This window comes from Theobroma cacao, chromosome 6 (genome assembly GCF_000208745.1).
Source record: "Theobroma cacao cultivar B97-61/B2 chromosome 6, Criollo_cocoa_genome_V2, whole genome shotgun sequence".
Classification (NCBI taxonomy): domain Eukaryota; kingdom Viridiplantae; phylum Streptophyta; class Magnoliopsida; order Malvales; family Malvaceae; genus Theobroma; species Theobroma cacao.
This window is the reverse complement of record NC_030855.1, coordinates 6,181,918-6,199,818: the sequence shown is the minus strand read 5'-3', so window position 1 is coordinate 6,199,818 and position 17,901 is coordinate 6,181,918. Positions and strand designations below refer to the sequence as shown.

At 32.7% G+C, this 17,901-nt stretch overlaps 2 protein-coding genes and 1 long non-coding RNA gene across 3 annotated transcripts; all 3 read left to right on the top strand.

The window, feature by feature from the left end:
* LOC18595558 (polygalacturonase QRT3) lies at nt 384-2,390 on the top strand. The gene is made up of 3 exons (XM_007023566.2): nt 384-719; nt 810-1,046; nt 1,121-2,390. Exons 1-3 carry the CDS (start codon nt 522-524, stop codon nt 2,120-2,122), a joined length of 1,437 nt encoding a protein of 478 aa, XP_007023628.2. The 5' UTR covers nt 384-521; the 3' UTR covers nt 2,123-2,390.
* Nucleotides 7,036-8,730, top strand: LOC108662547. Its single transcript, XR_001928429.1, has 3 exons — nt 7,036-7,075; nt 7,696-7,775; nt 8,632-8,730. It is a non-coding gene; the product is annotated as an uncharacterized LOC108662547 (long non-coding RNA).
* LOC18595557 (pentatricopeptide repeat-containing protein At3g61360) lies at nt 10,840-13,779 on the top strand. The gene is made up of 3 exons (XM_018123920.1): nt 10,840-10,933; nt 11,662-11,860; nt 11,952-13,779. Exon 3 carries the CDS (start codon nt 12,048-12,050, stop codon nt 13,584-13,586), a length of 1,539 nt encoding a protein of 512 aa, XP_017979409.1. The 5' UTR covers nt 10,840-10,933; nt 11,662-11,860; nt 11,952-12,047; the 3' UTR covers nt 13,587-13,779.

Here is a 17,901-nt window from a genome sequence, read left to right as displayed (position 1 = left end):
GTCGACTTTAGTTACATAGTACTTGATTAGGCAAAAATTAGCATGAATTAGTAATTTGAACGCAGACCCAATGATAAAAGAGGATTTTTTTTTAATTAAAAAAAAATTCGAACCTTACTCTCTAAATAAAGAATTTTATACAAGTTAATAAATCAAATACTCAAATAAAGACATAATCTCAAAGTTTATGACTTCAATTGCACAAATCATAACTAAACTAGGAAAGCTCTTTTTTTTCCTTTTGGTCATCTTAAAAGTACATAGCTTTCTGTTTGTCGACTGACGCGTCAATCCTTTATGAGTACAAGTCCATTCTCAATTAGTCTGCTAATTTGATTACTTTTTTTCCCAAAAAAAAAACGTTCCTAGTCTAGACTTTCACTTCTTTTTCCCTTTCGGCATTCAAGTTTCAAACTTGAAGAAAATTCAAAATTGTTTCCCAAACAACTATAACTCTGCAGACTCCAACAGGGGTTTGATTCTACAGATACCATTCTCTCTTCCTCTTCCTCTAACAAGTCATGGTGTCCAAAAAAACCATGTTAGCTAATCTTTTACTGGCGTTTGTATCTGTAAATACAGTTCTTGATTATGGGGAGAGCTCATATTCCGGTATAAGTGACTATCATGCTAACATAAGGCGGATGGCTTCGGTCAAGGCATCGTTTATTTCCCGCAATGGAGTCCCTCCCATCTCTCACAGTTTTTCTACAACTCCGGTAATTAGCACTAACACTAGAGCCTTACTCGTGTAATTCTTAAAAGAGGAATTGCCAAATGATATATTTGTATGGTTGCTTATGTTCCAGGTTTTGACAGGGTCACGGGTTTATCACGCAACCGACTACGGTGCTGACCCTAGTGGAAAATTGGACAGTACTGATGCCCTTGAGCAAGCTATTTCCGATGCTTTTCGATCTCAAGTTGAAGGCCACTTGATACAGGGAGTAGCTGACCTTGGAGGGGCACAGCTTCATCTTGATGGAGGAACGTTCAAGATCAGCCGTCCACTTCGCCTACCGAAGATTAGGGGCGGTAACTTTATGGTACTCCCGATCTCCATTCCATCCTTACATATTTCATGGATAAAACTTGACGAATTTTGTCATTACTCTGACAGATACTGTGCGGATCACTCACTGCATCACCTGATTTTCCAACTGATCGACACTTGATAGAGCTTTTGCCATCATCAAGTTCATTTTCATACGAAGATGTTACACTTAAGGACCTTATGATAGACTCCAATTTCAGGGGTGGTGGCATTGCCATAGTTAATTCTCTAAGAACCATCATAGACAATTGCTACATCTCACACTTTGTAACCAATGGCATTTTAATACAAGGCGGCCATGAGACTTATGTAAGAAATACATTCATCGGTCAACACATCAATGCCGGAGGTGATCGTCGTGAAAAGGACTTTTCTGGCATCGGAATCAACATCAAAGGCAATGACAACGCAGTCACGGATGTGGTCATCTTCTCAGCATCAATTGGAATATTGATTCAAGGACAGGCCAATATGCTCACCGGGATACATTGTTATAACAAGGCCACTGGATGGGGTGGCACCGGAATATATATCCAGGCTCCAGGATTTACTCAAACCCGAATCGCCAATTCCTACTTTGATTTCACAGGAATTGTAGCAGAGGACCCCGTGCAACTCCATATAACCGGTTCATTTTTCTTAGGCAATGCCTTCGTATTGCTCAAATCCTTAAAGGGGGTCGCATTTGGCATAAACATTGTTGACAATATGTTTTCGGGTGATTATACCGGGGTCCCAACAGTTCAACTGGATCAATCAAATAGTCCGTTCACTAAAATTGAGCAGGTTGTCGTTGATAGAAATAATGCCAGAGGAATGGTGCTTAAGTCAACGGTTGCCAGGGGGTCCATCTGGAGGAATGGGACAACGTGGACCGTTGATTTCTCGCGGGCACTATTGTTTCCTAACCTGATCAAGCATGTGCAGTACACACTGCACGCTGGTGCATCATTTCCTAGACATATCCTGAGGAATGCATCAGGAAATCGAGTCACGGTGGAGACGGAGCTGCCCACATCAGCAACGTTGCATGTGGCGGTGGATCAAAGCACAGTTGGATACACATGATGATTTCTTGGTGTTCATCTTAATTTCTTGATAAAATACAGCAGCTTTTTGTTTTTTTTTTTAATTTCTTTCTTCATATTCTTTTTGGAATTTGTGTTTCCAAAATGCTGGCTGCGAAAATTCAAAGCTGGGGAGTCCAAAATGGCATAGAATTCTCAAACATGTGGCCTAAAAAGAGTCACCTTTTTTCAGTTTTCATACGTTTAGTTGTCAATCCCACCCAACTTTGGCTAATCAGAAAGAAAAATACAGAGGCTTCTTTGACTCTTATGGTCTTAAATTTTGGTTCATATTTATTAGCTATTTAATTTTAAGTTACATGGGCTGTTTAACCCTTGACATCTCTCTGAGTCGTCCCTTTCTTCTTGACTTCACCGACCAGTGCACGAGACCAGGCCGTCATCGGCTTACGTGGAACATGTTGTGAAAATTTTCCTGTTTGATTTGTGCAATATAAACACGGAAGTTCCAGAGCTTCAGGACGGTCAAACTACGACAATCCCCAAGACAAGGGAGTTTTTTCACTTGTCAAACACATTCGTAAGTCAAACTTTTGAAAAACTTCCAACAATAAAGTCCGGAGTCTCTGATAGCATCTCCTTTCCCTCACTCTCTCTTATCTTCCTTTCCGGTAGTCATCCCTTTTCTTTCTCAGTTTTCCTCTCTGCTTATCTTTTTGCTTCCATCAGCTTTTTCTGCGTTGTTGCATGGCTTTCCTTTTTTGTGGTTTATATGAGATGAGATTTTGGAATCATTTCTTCTTTTGTCCTCTGTTTGGAAGGGAGGAAAGAGTAGGAAAACGAAAAAGAAAGTTGTGCCGTAGTATTTCTGTATGCTTAGTCTTCTGGGTCCTTTTCTCTTCTTCTTTCTCTCTTTTGATCCTTCTTTGTACGTCTTGACTCTTGACTTGTAAATTTTGGTTTTGAAATTGACAGAACACCAAAAAGGGTGGCTTTTGTCGACTTCTGGCTGCTTCTATCTCTTGAATAGAAAGAGTTTCAATTTCCCATATACATTTTTTTTGTCTTTTCTTAATTGGTAGATTTCAACATTATATTTTTGAAAATTCTAATATTATCCTTTAAAAAAATTTATTAATTTCTAACTATTCGTGAGAAACAAACACCCAACGAATCATAAAACAACAAAGTCATGACTTTTGTAAGAGGAAAATCATAAGAAACAAAATCATCATCAATACAAAAACCAATATTAACTTAGCCATCTGCTACTACATTTCTTTCTCTATAAATATGAAAAATCTGCACAGACCATTCACCGTTTAACAGTCGACATATAACTTCAATTAAGTCAAAATTAGCACAAAGATGGATTAAGGTCTCGCATGTTGGCTGGACAATCATTTTATTATCAACCCGCAACCAAACCTTACGAAAGCCTTTGTCCCAGGCGAATTGAAGCCTTATATACAAGTTCAACTCTGTAGGATGAGCAAATACCCAACTTGGTGACAAAACCGCCTCTCCAATGACCACAATGGTCTCTTATGGTGCCACCAGCAGAAGCCAATCCCATATTTTGCCTACAAGCCCCATCTATATTCAAGGTCACCCATTAACATTATCACTGAGTGCAAAATAATTTTTATAAATTTTCTAATAAATTAATTGATAAAACGAAACTAAAGATGAATGTATGATAGTATATGCTTATTGATATGATGAAATTAAAGATGTATATATGATATTCACAATTTTAATTTTTATGAAAATCATTTGAGTGCATTCATTAATAGTGAGGGAATGAAATTTTTCCCTCCTTTATTTACGGCATCAAAACATAACTCAAATCATTGAAATAAAATTTCACATCAAACATTGATAAAATTCTACAAAATGCACCTAAACCACTTAACAAAATCATGATATTATCATGATAAAAGTTTCACCCGATATGAATTTCACTGTGTAACACGGTATCTTCTAGTTAACTATTATTAATTATATCACGGATTACCTAACAATGACCCATTACATAAATAAAATTTAGTTAATCAATATTTATTTAATAATGACCTAACTATTGTCCAACAGCTTAATTAATAATTACTTTTTGGTTAATGGCAATAATGACCCATCAATTTCTAATATCATATTTAGATGTAGAGATTCTCTTCCGATGAAATTCAAAGCATGCCGTTCTAATTGTTCCTCTGTACTCCTCTTTGCCAAGGTTTTCCATTGTTCTTGTCTGCTAGTGTCAAGCCACTCTTTGACCAGGTCAACTCTCTTATCTTACTATGGCATAGAACAAGCCTTGAATCGGATAAAACAAGCCCTCAATCAATCAAACACGGGCGGCCACAAGCTTTTCATTTTCTTCTGATTTACACAAGTGCAAGCAAATGCTGTGTTGCCTCATTCTTGCCACATTCTAACAAACATTTAAATGATGTTTGGTATTTTATAATATAATTTAATTATAAATAATGTGATTATAAGAAAAATAATATTATAATATTTAATATACAAATAAAATAATAATTAAAATATAAAGAATATAACATTACAGAGTTTGATTTACAAGTACTTTATTGAGAATATAATCTCAATTTTTAAAATTATCCCTATTTACTAAAATGTAAGTTTAATATATTTGTATTTTTTTGCTGTTAATTTTTATATAATATCATCTCTTAAATATATTTTTAATATCATATATTTTATTTTCATTTCTTATTGCTATCTTATATATTTTATTTTTATTTCTTTAATATAATTTCTTATATTGTATATTTTATTTGAATTTTTTCCTATATTATATAAATTTTAAATTTCCTATATTTTATTTTATTTTAATTTTTATATTTTATTTTAATTATAACATTACAAAATGTCTTTAACAAAGTAAAAAAATTGAAGGAAAAAAATATTCTTTAATAACATTGCAGAGTGCAATACAATGTGATTGCATTGTAATCTTACATTGCAGTGGTTTGTTATAAAACAACTATTATAATTTAATTTAATTAGACACATTATAAAGAATGTACTCCCACTTCTCTCATACCAAACGCTATCTTAGTGTAAAACTTCTAGAAATTATTAAATGATAGATAATGTGTAAGTAATTAAGAGAGTGATACAAGGATGATGGGAGAACTATGCATAAAAAACATAAAAAATAAAGGGAGTTCAACGATTAAAATAATTAAATAATTCAAAAATAAAAAAAAAGTTAAAGTTATTAAAAAGGTGAAATTAATTAAAACTTTATTATATAACAAAAAATCTTACGCCATACATAGATTGAACACTTGTATTAATATAAATGAAGATAAATATGTTATTATTTTTTATATAAATTTAAAATAGATTCAACATTTAAATTGATTTCACCTTTTAAGTTATTTATTATAGTTTTGCTATTAAAAAAAAGTTATTTATTCTAGTTTCACTTGCAAGTTAAAAACTTCTGAATTTATTAAAAAAAAATTTTTGACAAGGAAAGAGGTAGTGTTGTTACAAGTAAAGTAAAATGCACTAGAGAAAGTTAAGAGGAGGATTGAACCAATCTTTTGAAGTGTTGAAAGCTCGTGAAAGGAGGTGAAAGATACATGTTAGGAAAAAAGTAAAAAACGTGCAATGACAGAGCACAGTGGAGAATAAAGATGAAAAGAATTAAGTATTTAAGAAGAGCTTAGGAGCTTATGAAAGAGTATCTTAAAGAACAAGTATGCTAAACTTTTACCATGTCTAATGAATTACCAAGATTCTCATATTAACCAGAAAAAGTGGTTACTTAAAACTAGTTAGCAAGAAAGTGTTTATTGGACATCATAGGAAGAGCACATTTGAAAGAATCGGTTCATCATGGGAAGAATAGTCCATTATGGAAAAGAATATGTCCATTAAGGAAATAACACATTAGCCCATTATGTATATTAGGGAGTGGATGTGTATTAGGAAATAACCTTATGTTACTTTTTCTAGTAGTTTTCATTACTTTTTGTACATTATTTTTTTTTTATATAATTGGGAGAAGGAAGATTCGAACCATAATCTTTAAGTAGGGGAATTATGCACCAACCAATAAGCTAAATGTTCCGGTGTTTTTTTTTTTTACATCATTTTACATGCTAAAAATAACTGTTGGAGATAATAAGTTAATATTCAAAATCAAGAATCTCTATTTTGCCCCCTACACGAGAATTCTTGATGACAAAATGTAAAGCCCGACTTTATAAAATACTCGTCATGACATACATGTAATGGATAGCATGTTTGCATGCTAGGAGAGTCCCGAAAAATTTACAAAAGTAGGTATTATACCTAGAGATACAACAAAATTGATTTAAACCTCGAACTAGATCAAATAGGAATTTTAAGGTGAAATTAAGAGTGTCACAATCCAAGGATGACTTAAAATGGTAATTCGGAGTTTGAGGATCAATTTGGAATCAAACCGAAATTTTCACTATCCAATGGCAAAATGATCATTTGCTACTTGGGGATAAAATGAGAATTTTTAGAAAAGATTTTTTTGGCCCCATTTGACTTATTAGAGTATGATTTGAGTATTGGAGTTTGATTTGAGGTTAAGAAGTGAAAAAAATTGTAATCCCGGTATTTTTCAGAGCATAGGGGTAAAATGGTAATTTTGACACCTTGGGGGCAAAACAGTAATTTTCCACCACCAGGACATTTGTCCAGCACATGGTCTTCCCTTATCCTCATTTTTGACCTTTGACTAATCATGTGGTGGAGATTAAAGGTTTAAATTTTTTAAAGTTTTAAAAATGGACCAATAAGAAAATAACATGTATCAAGCTTAGGATATTTTATTATTTAACTTAAAAATCAGCATAAATCAGCCATTATTTCTCCACATATTCGGCCAAGCAAGGAAGAGAAGAAAAGAAAAGAAAGAAAAACCCTAGGGAGGAAAAACTAAGGAAAATTTGTTGAATTTTCAAGAAATTGGTGACTAAAGGTAAGATTTTTAATCTTAAGCTTGAAATTCATCTTGCCTATGCATTCTTTTCCATTTTTCATGAATTAAATTCAAGTTTTCATGAGGGGCAATATGCTGGCCAAATTTAGAGAGAGAAAGTTGGTGATGGATTTAGTTGAATTTCAAGGTAACTTAATGTTTTTAGGTGTTTAGTAACATTTAGTATGAAAATTAAACAAGAAATCCACATACCCATTATAGAACCTATCTTGGCCGAATTTTATGGGTGAGATTTGATGATGAATTAGGTTGTTTTTCATGCCCTTTAGATTGTATTTGGTGCTTAGAAATACCGAAAATCGAAAACGGGTACTGAAAAATTTTACTCCCATTAGTTAGCAATTTACACCATAATGAGGGATATTTTGATAATTGCACTTAGAATAGATTTTTAGTGAAATGTGTGGAATTTTGGGGAGTACTGGAAGTGCAATAAATTAATTGGAATTGAATTGGACGTTTAGACCGATTAAATAGTGTATAGTGCGCGATAGGCCAAACACCTCCCATTTCATTGCATGCATTCATATAAAATATAGAATAGTTTTGTGATGATTTAGCATAAGTATATTTAATTTCGTGTTACACATTATGTATAGGTGGTGAGCCCTCGAATAAGGGCAAAGGTATTGCACCCGAGGATCAAGACTAGGAGTGTTGTAAATTCCCGTCAAAATGAGTAACCACTGTTCATCTTATCTATCTAGAGTATTTTTACAATCGTTTTTATGATTTTAAGAATATTGAACCTAAATGAATTTTATGTTTTATGACTAATAATCGATTTAAGAAATAAGGTTTATAACTTATTTTACAATTCAATAATGTTTTTGAAAATGTGAGTATGTGGAGACCAAACTTGATGTTGCCTATATATTTGAGTTTACGTACCTATGTTTAGAATTGATGATTTATGAACTGATACGTGATGACATATGTGGTTGGGTTTTTGGATTGTGAAATATATAAACTGTTTGTTTTCCTTTGACAAGCTAGGTAGTATTATGTTAGCCACGTTATGCTGTTAAAATTTTATTGATTGGTGGGTTATTTAATTAGCCACTGTAGTAGGCGGGTTTCCGTGGACTAGCCTATTAGAAGGGCATGGTAAACCCCGTTATATTTACCTTAGTTTGAGAGGCGCGAAGGATATCTCCTAAGGTACGATAGAGTTCACTTCACGTCGAACCACCACTTGAGGATGAACTCTGCTAACTCCAAGGGATGGCTAAACTATGTTTTTATGAGTAATTGTTAACTTAATAACCTTGGCGGACTCGGTTGAATGCCTCGGCCAAGGTATCATCGAGTATGATTTTTGGCACGAGCCAAGTTTTTTAAGAAAATCATAAGTCGTGATGTATATTAATGAAATGTGTTGTTTTATATGATTTGAAACAAGTACAAAATGTTGTGGATTATGGTATGATGAAAAGTTAATTGTCTCCATTTACTCGGCTTTAGATGTTAATGACAGACTTTGTTTACTTACTGAGTTTATGAAAACTCACCCTTTCTTTTTTTAACCATTTCAGGTTCAGGATAATTTGTAGGCAGTCGATTTCATCAAGGATTTCTTTTTTACTTACTTCCTTGAAAATTGTAGGTCTACATTCTTGCACACTTTTGGTTATCTCGGGGTCCATATGTCATTGTAGGATAATTTTGAATACTTGATTTACTGTATCACTATGTGTATGAATTTATTTTGTTCTTACGCTACAAAAATATATATGCATAGTTCTATAAAAATTGTTTTATAAGAAAATGAAATATATTATCGAATATTTTTATTTAGTCTAATTAGCCAACTTTTCACTCCAAATGGATGATTTAGATTACAAAAATTTATTTTTAAACGAAAATGGATATCTTTCTACTATACGTTGTATTTTTATCAGGTTTCGAAATTTTCAGGTAAAAATTATCAAAATACCCCTATATGGCGAAAATTTTATTTTGATTGTTTTCGATCTAAAATAGTTTATATTATCTTAAAACTCGATATTTAGTAACTATTGCTCACAGGGGAAGTGAAAAACTGATGCAAGAGCTTTACGAGATTTCGGTTGACATATCGGGTAATGAATGATTATCGAGACTTCGCGGCGGTTGTCACGGGCTCGAAGGGAATGCCGGGTCGTGACACAAAAGTTCTCATGCATTGCTAATAAAATTGAATAAAAAGAAAATTAAAAAATTAGTTGAGAGTAATGCACTGTCTTATGCATGGTATTCCTTTCTTACGCAAAAAAAATCTTTTTATTATCATTTTTATTTTCTGTTTTCTTTGTTTCTTGATTTGTTGCCATCTGCAAAAAAAAAAAAAAATGCTACTGAAAGATCAAGAAAATTTTCACACATAAGGTTAACAAATATGAAAGTATGACTTTTGACTTTTTGGAAACATTAATGAATCTTATATTTGATGTGCTTTTTGGATTTGACCAATAGAAATTTGACCTGTTCAATTCATAGGTAGGAGTTTGGACCCATGCAATGAACGAATGGGGTATATGATATATGGATCTCTCGTCAGTTGGTAGTGCCTTTTATGGGAGTTTAACTCATTTAAATGTACTAACGATAATCAAAACTTCACTGTATGATGTTGAGGAGTGGTGCAAACATTTAAATGTAAAATTATTTTTGTTTATGTCAAATATTTTGAAATGACTCTATTTGAATTCGGAAATCTCATATGAATATTGTTATGGTAAGATTTATTTATATAAGAATATTTTTCTATTTGAGATCTATTTTTGGACTTTTAAGAATAGGAAATATATTAGCATTTGTTCTAAATGTTGTTGATATTTGAAATAAGTATGTGTTTTGCATCCTATATCTATTTTAAAGTTTTGATTTCATAAGTTAAGAGCTCTATTTTATATGCTCCTTTGAACCACTCCATAAGAACCGTTAAAACAATACGTGTTCTAGAGTACTTGGAAATGTCTCAATTTGGTGTGTTTTGCTCTTACTTGTGGTATTTTAATGTCATTTCCTTAATTATGGTTAGTCTATTTACTGAGCTTTGTGGCTTATTAATTTTTTTTTTTCAGATTAAGCTTAAGATTGGTTTGGATGCGAGTTGAGTGTTCAACAAAGGTTTTCAAAAAAGTAATATTAAATTTAAAAAAAGGGTTTCTTTGATATTTTAGAATAATTCTTGTAAAATTTAAGTTTAAAATTTTATTTAGTATTGGATAAAATGTATAGACTTTGTGAATGTATGAACAAATCCATTTAACAGTAAGATGTTAATTTCGAATAATTGATACATTAAGGTGTTTAATTTAAAATAAATAGTGATTTAGGTATATGTTAACTTTTTTGCAACTTGAATTACAGGGTAAGCTGTGGGTTGATTTATTCTAAAAAAAACATAAAAATGGGATATAATCAAATCTAATATAAAGGCATCAAAGCCATTTGTCATTGAAATAATGACTCGTTGGTAGCTGATTCAGGTCGGACTTGGGATAAAGATGCTTTTAGGCTCAAGGTCGACTTGGTCTGAGATATTATTTTATTAATAAATACTTTTTATTTAATTCTAATTGAATAATATATTTAAATAATTAAAATACTAATATAAAAATATTTGTAATATTTTAAAAATAAGATAGTTTAAATTGGTTGGCCAAGATCAAACGTAAGATTTTAAAGGTGTAAGCTGGGTTGGGCCGAGTCTGGCCCAGCCTATAGGACATTCTGCACTCGTGTACTGCTACTGCTTCTGTGTTTCTGTCCTTTCATGGTTCCACTATAAGAAACAGCAAGACAACCCATATTTTTGAATCAGTTGCGGTTAATATTTGCTTTGCTTGCAAGGTATGAATCCTCCTTTTTAGCGCTTACTTCTTTCTATGGGTATTTCTAATGTTTTTCCATTGCCTTGGATCATGATGATGTTCAATGGCTTTAATCATTGGTTTGTGATGGCGGGTCTCATTTTTGCTGGTTTCCTGTAATATTCTTGAGCTATTTGTCCTCTCTCTATCCTTTTCTTTTTCTTTGCACAAAAATATGGGTGTTTTCAACAGTCAGGAGAACAAAAGCCCAAAGTTATTTCCAGCTTTCTGGGTTTTCTGATCCCTGTAATTCGATTTTTCTTTGAATTTTATCTTTCATTTTTGGTTTATATTAGCTAGTGGACAACAGGTGCTGAGTTTTTTGAACATGCGTTTGGAAGTGAGTTCTGAATTAAGAAATTGAAAGAAAAAAGTTATCCAACCATTGGATTTTTAGAGTTCAGGAATTTTGAAAAGCTGAGGTTTTAGCTGCAGCTTTTTTTAAAATCCTTTGAATTTTTAATCATCCAAACCCAACCTTTATTTACATGATTATTAGTAGTGTGCAAGTCTCTGCGCTGTTTCTTTTGGATTTAAATCATGATGCAAATGGGTTATTGGTCACACTGAGTTTATGTCATTCCTAGCAGTGTGCTTATTACTTTACTCATTAGACAACTTGTGAACTGGTTGATTGTATATTCTGCTGCAATTCAAATTATATAGTATTTTCTTTTACTTATAATTCAATCTGTTTTATGGCACTAGTAATCCAGGTGAATAAGGCTTCTGGCCACAAAGATTAGGTGTTTCCTAGTAGTAAAGCCCCTAGTCACTTGTAAAACATGAGATTCCTACGATTCATACTTCTTGTTATTTAAAGGTCAGGACTCAGGTTGAAATTAGCTGCAGGCTTCAAATCAGTTGGTGACATTAGGAATACAGTAGGCTTCTGGGGTCTCATAAGGTGATTTCATTATGAGCTTGGTCAAGTTAGTTTAATTGTCATTTGAATTAAAATATCTTGTTTTTAACCCTGATAGGCTTTGTTTATGCAGGCTATTATAGTTCAAAAGAGTGACCATTTTGGCACAAAACAAGAAGGTTGAAATTGGTTCACAATTGCAACCATAACTAATTTAGAAGGGGAGAAAATGCTTTTATTATTGAAAATGAAGGGATCTAGTCAACTTATTCAAATTCCAAAAACCAATCTCTCTCTTTTTCTCTCTGTTGCTTCTAAATCATCCAGCTCATTACCTCTATCCTCTGAAATAAAAACTGAAATTGAAAGAATCACCAGAATCATCAATGACCATCCATTTCCTGATGAACCACTTCAACCTACCCTTCTCCAGCAGATCCCACCCATTGCCCTTTCTGTATCTTTTGTGGAGAGTGTTCTTGGTCGACTCTTTGCAGCACACTCAAATGGTCTGAAAGCCTTGGAGTTCTTCAAGTATTCCTTCCACTATTCTCAGCTTACTCCAAGCGTGGACGCTTTTGAAAAGACGCTCCACATCCTCACACGCATGCGCTATTTTGATAAAGCTTGGGAATTGATGATAGAAATGGGACACACACACCCTTACTTGCTTACCCTTAAATCAATGAGCATCATGTTAGCAAAAATTGCAAAGTTCCAATCCTATGAAGATACCCTTAAAGCATTCAAAAGGATGGAGACTGATGTTTTTGTTGGGAGAAATTTTAGTACTGATGAGTTCAATGTCCTCCTTCGAGCTTTTTGCTCACAGAGGGAGATCAAGGAGGCCAGATCAGTATTCCAAAAGATGCATTCTCGATTTTCTCCTGATACCAAGACCATGAATATTCTGCTTTTGGGATTCAAGGAATCAGGCAATGTTGCTGCAATGGAACTTTTTTTCCATGACATGGTTCGAAGAGGTTTCAAGCCTAACAGTATGACATATAACATTCGGATTGATGCTTACTGTAAAAAGGGATGTTTGGGGGATGGTCTGCGACTTCTTGAAGAAATGGAACAGGTCCACTGCTTGCCTACACTTGAAACAATCACTACTTTGATTCATGGAGCTGGAGTTGCTCGAAATATGCCAAAGGCAAAGCAGTTGTTTGATGAAATTCCCAAAAGGAATTTACAACCAGATGTTGGAGCTTATAATGCTTTGATCAGTTCTCTTATTAGGTCCAGAGATATAAAGTCTGCGATTGAATTGATGGATGAAATGGAGAGGAAGCAGATTGAGTATGATGGTTTGACGTATCATACAATGTTTTTAGGAATGATGAAGTTGAGTGGTATTGAGGGAGTTTGTGAGCTTTACTATAAAATGACACAGAGAAATTTCATTCCTAAGACCCGAACAGTGGTGATGCTAATGAAATATTTTTGTGAAAATCAGAATCTGGATTTGGGTTTAAATTTGTGGGATTATCTAGTAGAGAAAGGGTATTGTCCTCATAGTCATGCATTGGATCTTTTAGTAACAGGATTGTGCTCCCGAGGACGGTTGCCAGAAGCATTTGAATGCTGCAAGCAAATGTTGGAGAGAGGAAGGCATATGAGTGAATCAGTATATCGTATGATTCAAAGATTTTTAAAGCAGTATGATGAGATGGACAAGTTGATGGACCTCGACAGGATGATAATGAAACTGCAATCTGTTTTGCCTTCATCTAGAGGGCAAGCTATTGGTTCCACATGCTGAGTTTTGAAGTAACATTGTTTCTTGCAAAATATATAGAAGCTGGATTCATTTTATCCGAATTGGTTCTGACCTGTTTTTACCCATTATCTCTTAGCTGCGCTATGTGACAGCTCACTGAATTTGATGATATAATTTGTTTCTTCAATGATGGTTCAAAGATGGAAAGTGCACTGACAGAAGTTATTGTCATTTATTGGTTATTGATTTAATTTTCAAAAAATATATCGATGGATGGATTTTAAGAAATTTAGAAGATAAATGTCTGTTATGATTTAATTTTTAAATAACTATTCAAAACCCTCTTCTTTTTTCTTTTTCCCCTCCAAGAAGATATTTTTCACCCTGTCTGCTTTAATTATGATTAATAGTGAGTTCCTTCTGGCCATTAGCCTTATTTAAGGGTAATTTTTATTTTTTGGAAACATAAATGAATTCAATAGAGCGGAGGGTTTTTGTGTTTTTTTTTTTTCATTTCTGTAACATATCCTAAAAGGCTGCAGACTTGCTACAGCATATTAGTTTCTCTTTCTTATTTATGAAGTTCCACTTTTACCCTTTGGCGTCATTGATTTTACATATTCATATGACTAAATGTTTTTCCTTCCCCTGGTTAGCCCTTCCCTGCTGCAAACTCTCTTAAATTTCCACCAGCACTAACAGAAGAATGCTGTACTGTCAAGATTGAAGTCTCTATTGGCTTTGTCACCAAGACTGCCATCTATTAGCTTTCTCCCTAAACCATAGTCCTCTCTTTATTCTCTTCTGTTTTTGCCTCTGGCAGTAAGTAAAGTCACTGTAATCCTGGGTTCCATTCTCGCTATTCGGTGTTTCTTCCACAAATGCTAATTTATTTGTAAAATTGGTGCTGCTTTACACTTCTTGTTTTTCCATATCCGCTGAGCTTTCATAATTAATTTCTTTGTGATTTTCTTTACTTATTTGTTTTGGGATGGGAAATTGGTGTAATTGTTGATCTTGTAACTGGTGCAGCAAATTAGAGTGAGGGAAGCGAAGGAGTTTGTCATGAAATGGTTGGTCCTAAAAGGATGGCAATGAAAGAGCAAGAAAGAAGGTTATTCCGAAGGATGAGGATGCAATCATGCAAAGCTTGCTGAGGCAACATTTGGAGGACTTTGAAGGTACTTGTTGAATAGTTTCTTTTTTCGTAGGACTAAAAGTTTGACTGTATAAGATAGATTTAATATGTTGAGAGATATTTGATTTAGCCAATGACTAGACCTTTTCGTGCATTGGATTTATATTCAAATAACTAAATCATGTATGATTAATATTCAAGAACCATTTAATTTATTATACCCTTCTGAAATCTCCTAAGAAACATGTATGAATAATTCAAAATTTCTTGCTAAAATTTGACATAAAGCTCCTCAAATTTGTGAAGAAAAACTGGGATTGGTATTTAATGAATGGTCTAGATGATTAACTTGATGTGCTTTAGTTAGGTGAATAATGAGAAAATTGCAATGAATTTGTGTGCGCTTCATGTCTCCTTCAACTAATCTCCTTGTCACATTGCTGCACTCCATTACTTAGTTTTGAGCATGACCATTTCTTTCTCATTTTTGGGGAGGGTGGATTTGAATCTGATTCTTTAAGTGGAGGATACATGCACTTACCATTAAGTCAAATGTTTAGGTTCATTTAAATGTAATAATTCGTAGAGACTGATGATGGAGTTTTATGCAATTATCACTTATCACCCTTGTTTCTTGCTTGTTATTAGTTTGTGGCTTGTATTTAAGTAAAGGAGTAACGTGCTTTGATGGCTTACAATGAATTTTCATGCTCTATAGAGTATTATGACCTCAATATCGTACATTTCTCCTTTGAAAATTTTGTCAATCTTATATAATACTTTTCCTTTTTTTCTCTCGCCTTTTGTTTTGGTATTGTGATCTTGGACTACACAATGAGAGGTAGCCCTCTCTTGTCCCATAAATCCACCACTCCCTTCCAAGTATTTAAACCTCAGACCTTTAAGTTATAGTCTCAAGTTCTAACCAGGTGGCCTCTTGGAAATGTTTCTCTCTCCCTTCGCGGTGCTAGTCATTATTATGATCATTATTGTTATTGCTGTTTCCAATTTGTGCTTATAATGACAAGTTAAATGACTGATCATAGGAACAAGCATTGGAAGAATAGAGTAAGGATGATGCAAGTAGGTATGTAGACAGTAGGAAGAGAGAAAAGTTTATGATTTACAGAATTTGTTGTGGTGTGATATGCATGGTAGAGTAATTGTTTAATTTTGTAGCATATTTTGCCACATGAGATTGATGGGTCCCAACCAATCATATTTTTATATGTTGGTGCTCTATATCCTACTTATAGTCGTTGCAGGTTCTTATGACTATGTCCAGCTGATAGAGGAGTCAAAGCAACAAGAAAATGATGAAAAGGCTTTGCTAGAAAACTTGAAATACTTCAGAAATGGTGAAAGCAAACTATTAACATATTTGAAGTTGGTCAAGTTTTTATTCTACACGATGCTCTAATAAGCACTAAATATAATAATTTCAGAGATTTTCAAAGGCATAATTCTTAAAAATGTCTATGAATTATTCAAAAAAGTTCAAATAAGTTTTTATTATTCTATTGTGTTTATTTTGGGCCAATTAGATCTTTATAATTCATGGTTGATTAATTGTTATTGATCAAAATATTATTTGTCATTTTATACTCATATGGTGTTGACATGATATTGATGTGAAAAGTGAAAATGTCACATAGTTATGTCATCATGTTACATTAGATGTCATGTTATCATCGAGTATGACATGTCATCATGTCACATTAACGTCATGTATATGATGAAAGATGTCATTTTGATAATTAATTATAAGAGTTTGATTGAATGTAATGAAATATAAAGAATTTATTTAAATTTTCCTAATTAATTTAGAAAGTTTTTAAGGTATTATGTCATTCTCAAACAAGAAGATAGAGATATAAGTTTGATTGATTAAAATAAAAAAAAATATTAGTTTTTCTTTTTAAATGTTGAGTTGAATTTGAATTTGATTCTTATCTATCGTATTCTTTGTAGTCTTTAATTTTTTTTAAAGTAATATAAACTATCATACTTACTCTTAATTTCTTTCTCAATCATTTTTCGTCACTAATTCTCACAATGTTGTCCTTGTGAAATTCATAAGAAGCTGGTAACTAAATTGTTCTACATCTAGTTGGTAAAAAATAACTAAGAATATAGTCCCAAAAGAAAATTGAATGAAGCAATCAAAATAATATCTAATTATGTGAATATAATTAATTTCCATGATATCTTTAAACTTTATCATGAATTCTTCTATTATTTGTGTAACTTAGAATAGATTTCAAAAAGAAAAAGTCAAAATATCTCATAGATCCTTGTATTATAACATTTTTGTCATTTAGTTTTTCTCTTTCAAAATTGGTTAATTAAATCCTTTTACTTTGAGATTTTTGTACAAGTGAGTTCCTTTGCATTGTTAGTGGTGTTAACGTCTTGTTGATTTGGTTTTGACATGTCAGACGATCTTTACGTGATAAATTAATTACAATGTTTAATTAAAAAAATCTAAATACAAAAAGAATTCATTTATAGGAGGAACTAATGGTTCACCTCTAGATTAGTATACAAAAATATTGTTTCATAGTTTTCAAGTATATGTACATGAGCAAAACATACGCATATTTCAAAAATTACATAAATGAATTGAACTGAGTCAAAATTTTTGCTCAATATCTCTTGTAATTACACTACTAACATTACTTATTTTTAGCATCAAACAAAATAATAAAAGAACAACAAATCATTTGACATTTTTTATTTCAAAATAACAATATTTGACTAGTTAATTACAAAAACAAGTGTAAGACCCAATAAACCAAAAAATCAAGTGTAGAAGCACTCCAAACCATATAGCAAAATATTAATAGATAATATTTCACAGCAACACAAAAAACAACATACAAAGTAGATTCACTTGACATTTTTTATGCTTGTCTAAGTTGGAAATCAAAATTTATTGGTTTTCTTTTTTTGTGCAATTTCTTGTGACAATAGTAACAAAATTTTGAGGGAGCAAATCATTAGAGAACTTCGTTTGAATGGTTTGGGAGGATATTTTGGTAGAGACAAGACTTTGGCAATGGTGGTTGATCATTATTATTGGTCAAAAATGCGTCAAGATGTGGAAAGGTTGGTGAAAAGATGTCCAACTTATTCATTTGGTAAAGGCAGTGCTCAAAACACAGGTTTATATGTTCCTTTACCTGAGCCGGATGCACAATGGATTCATGTGAGTATGGA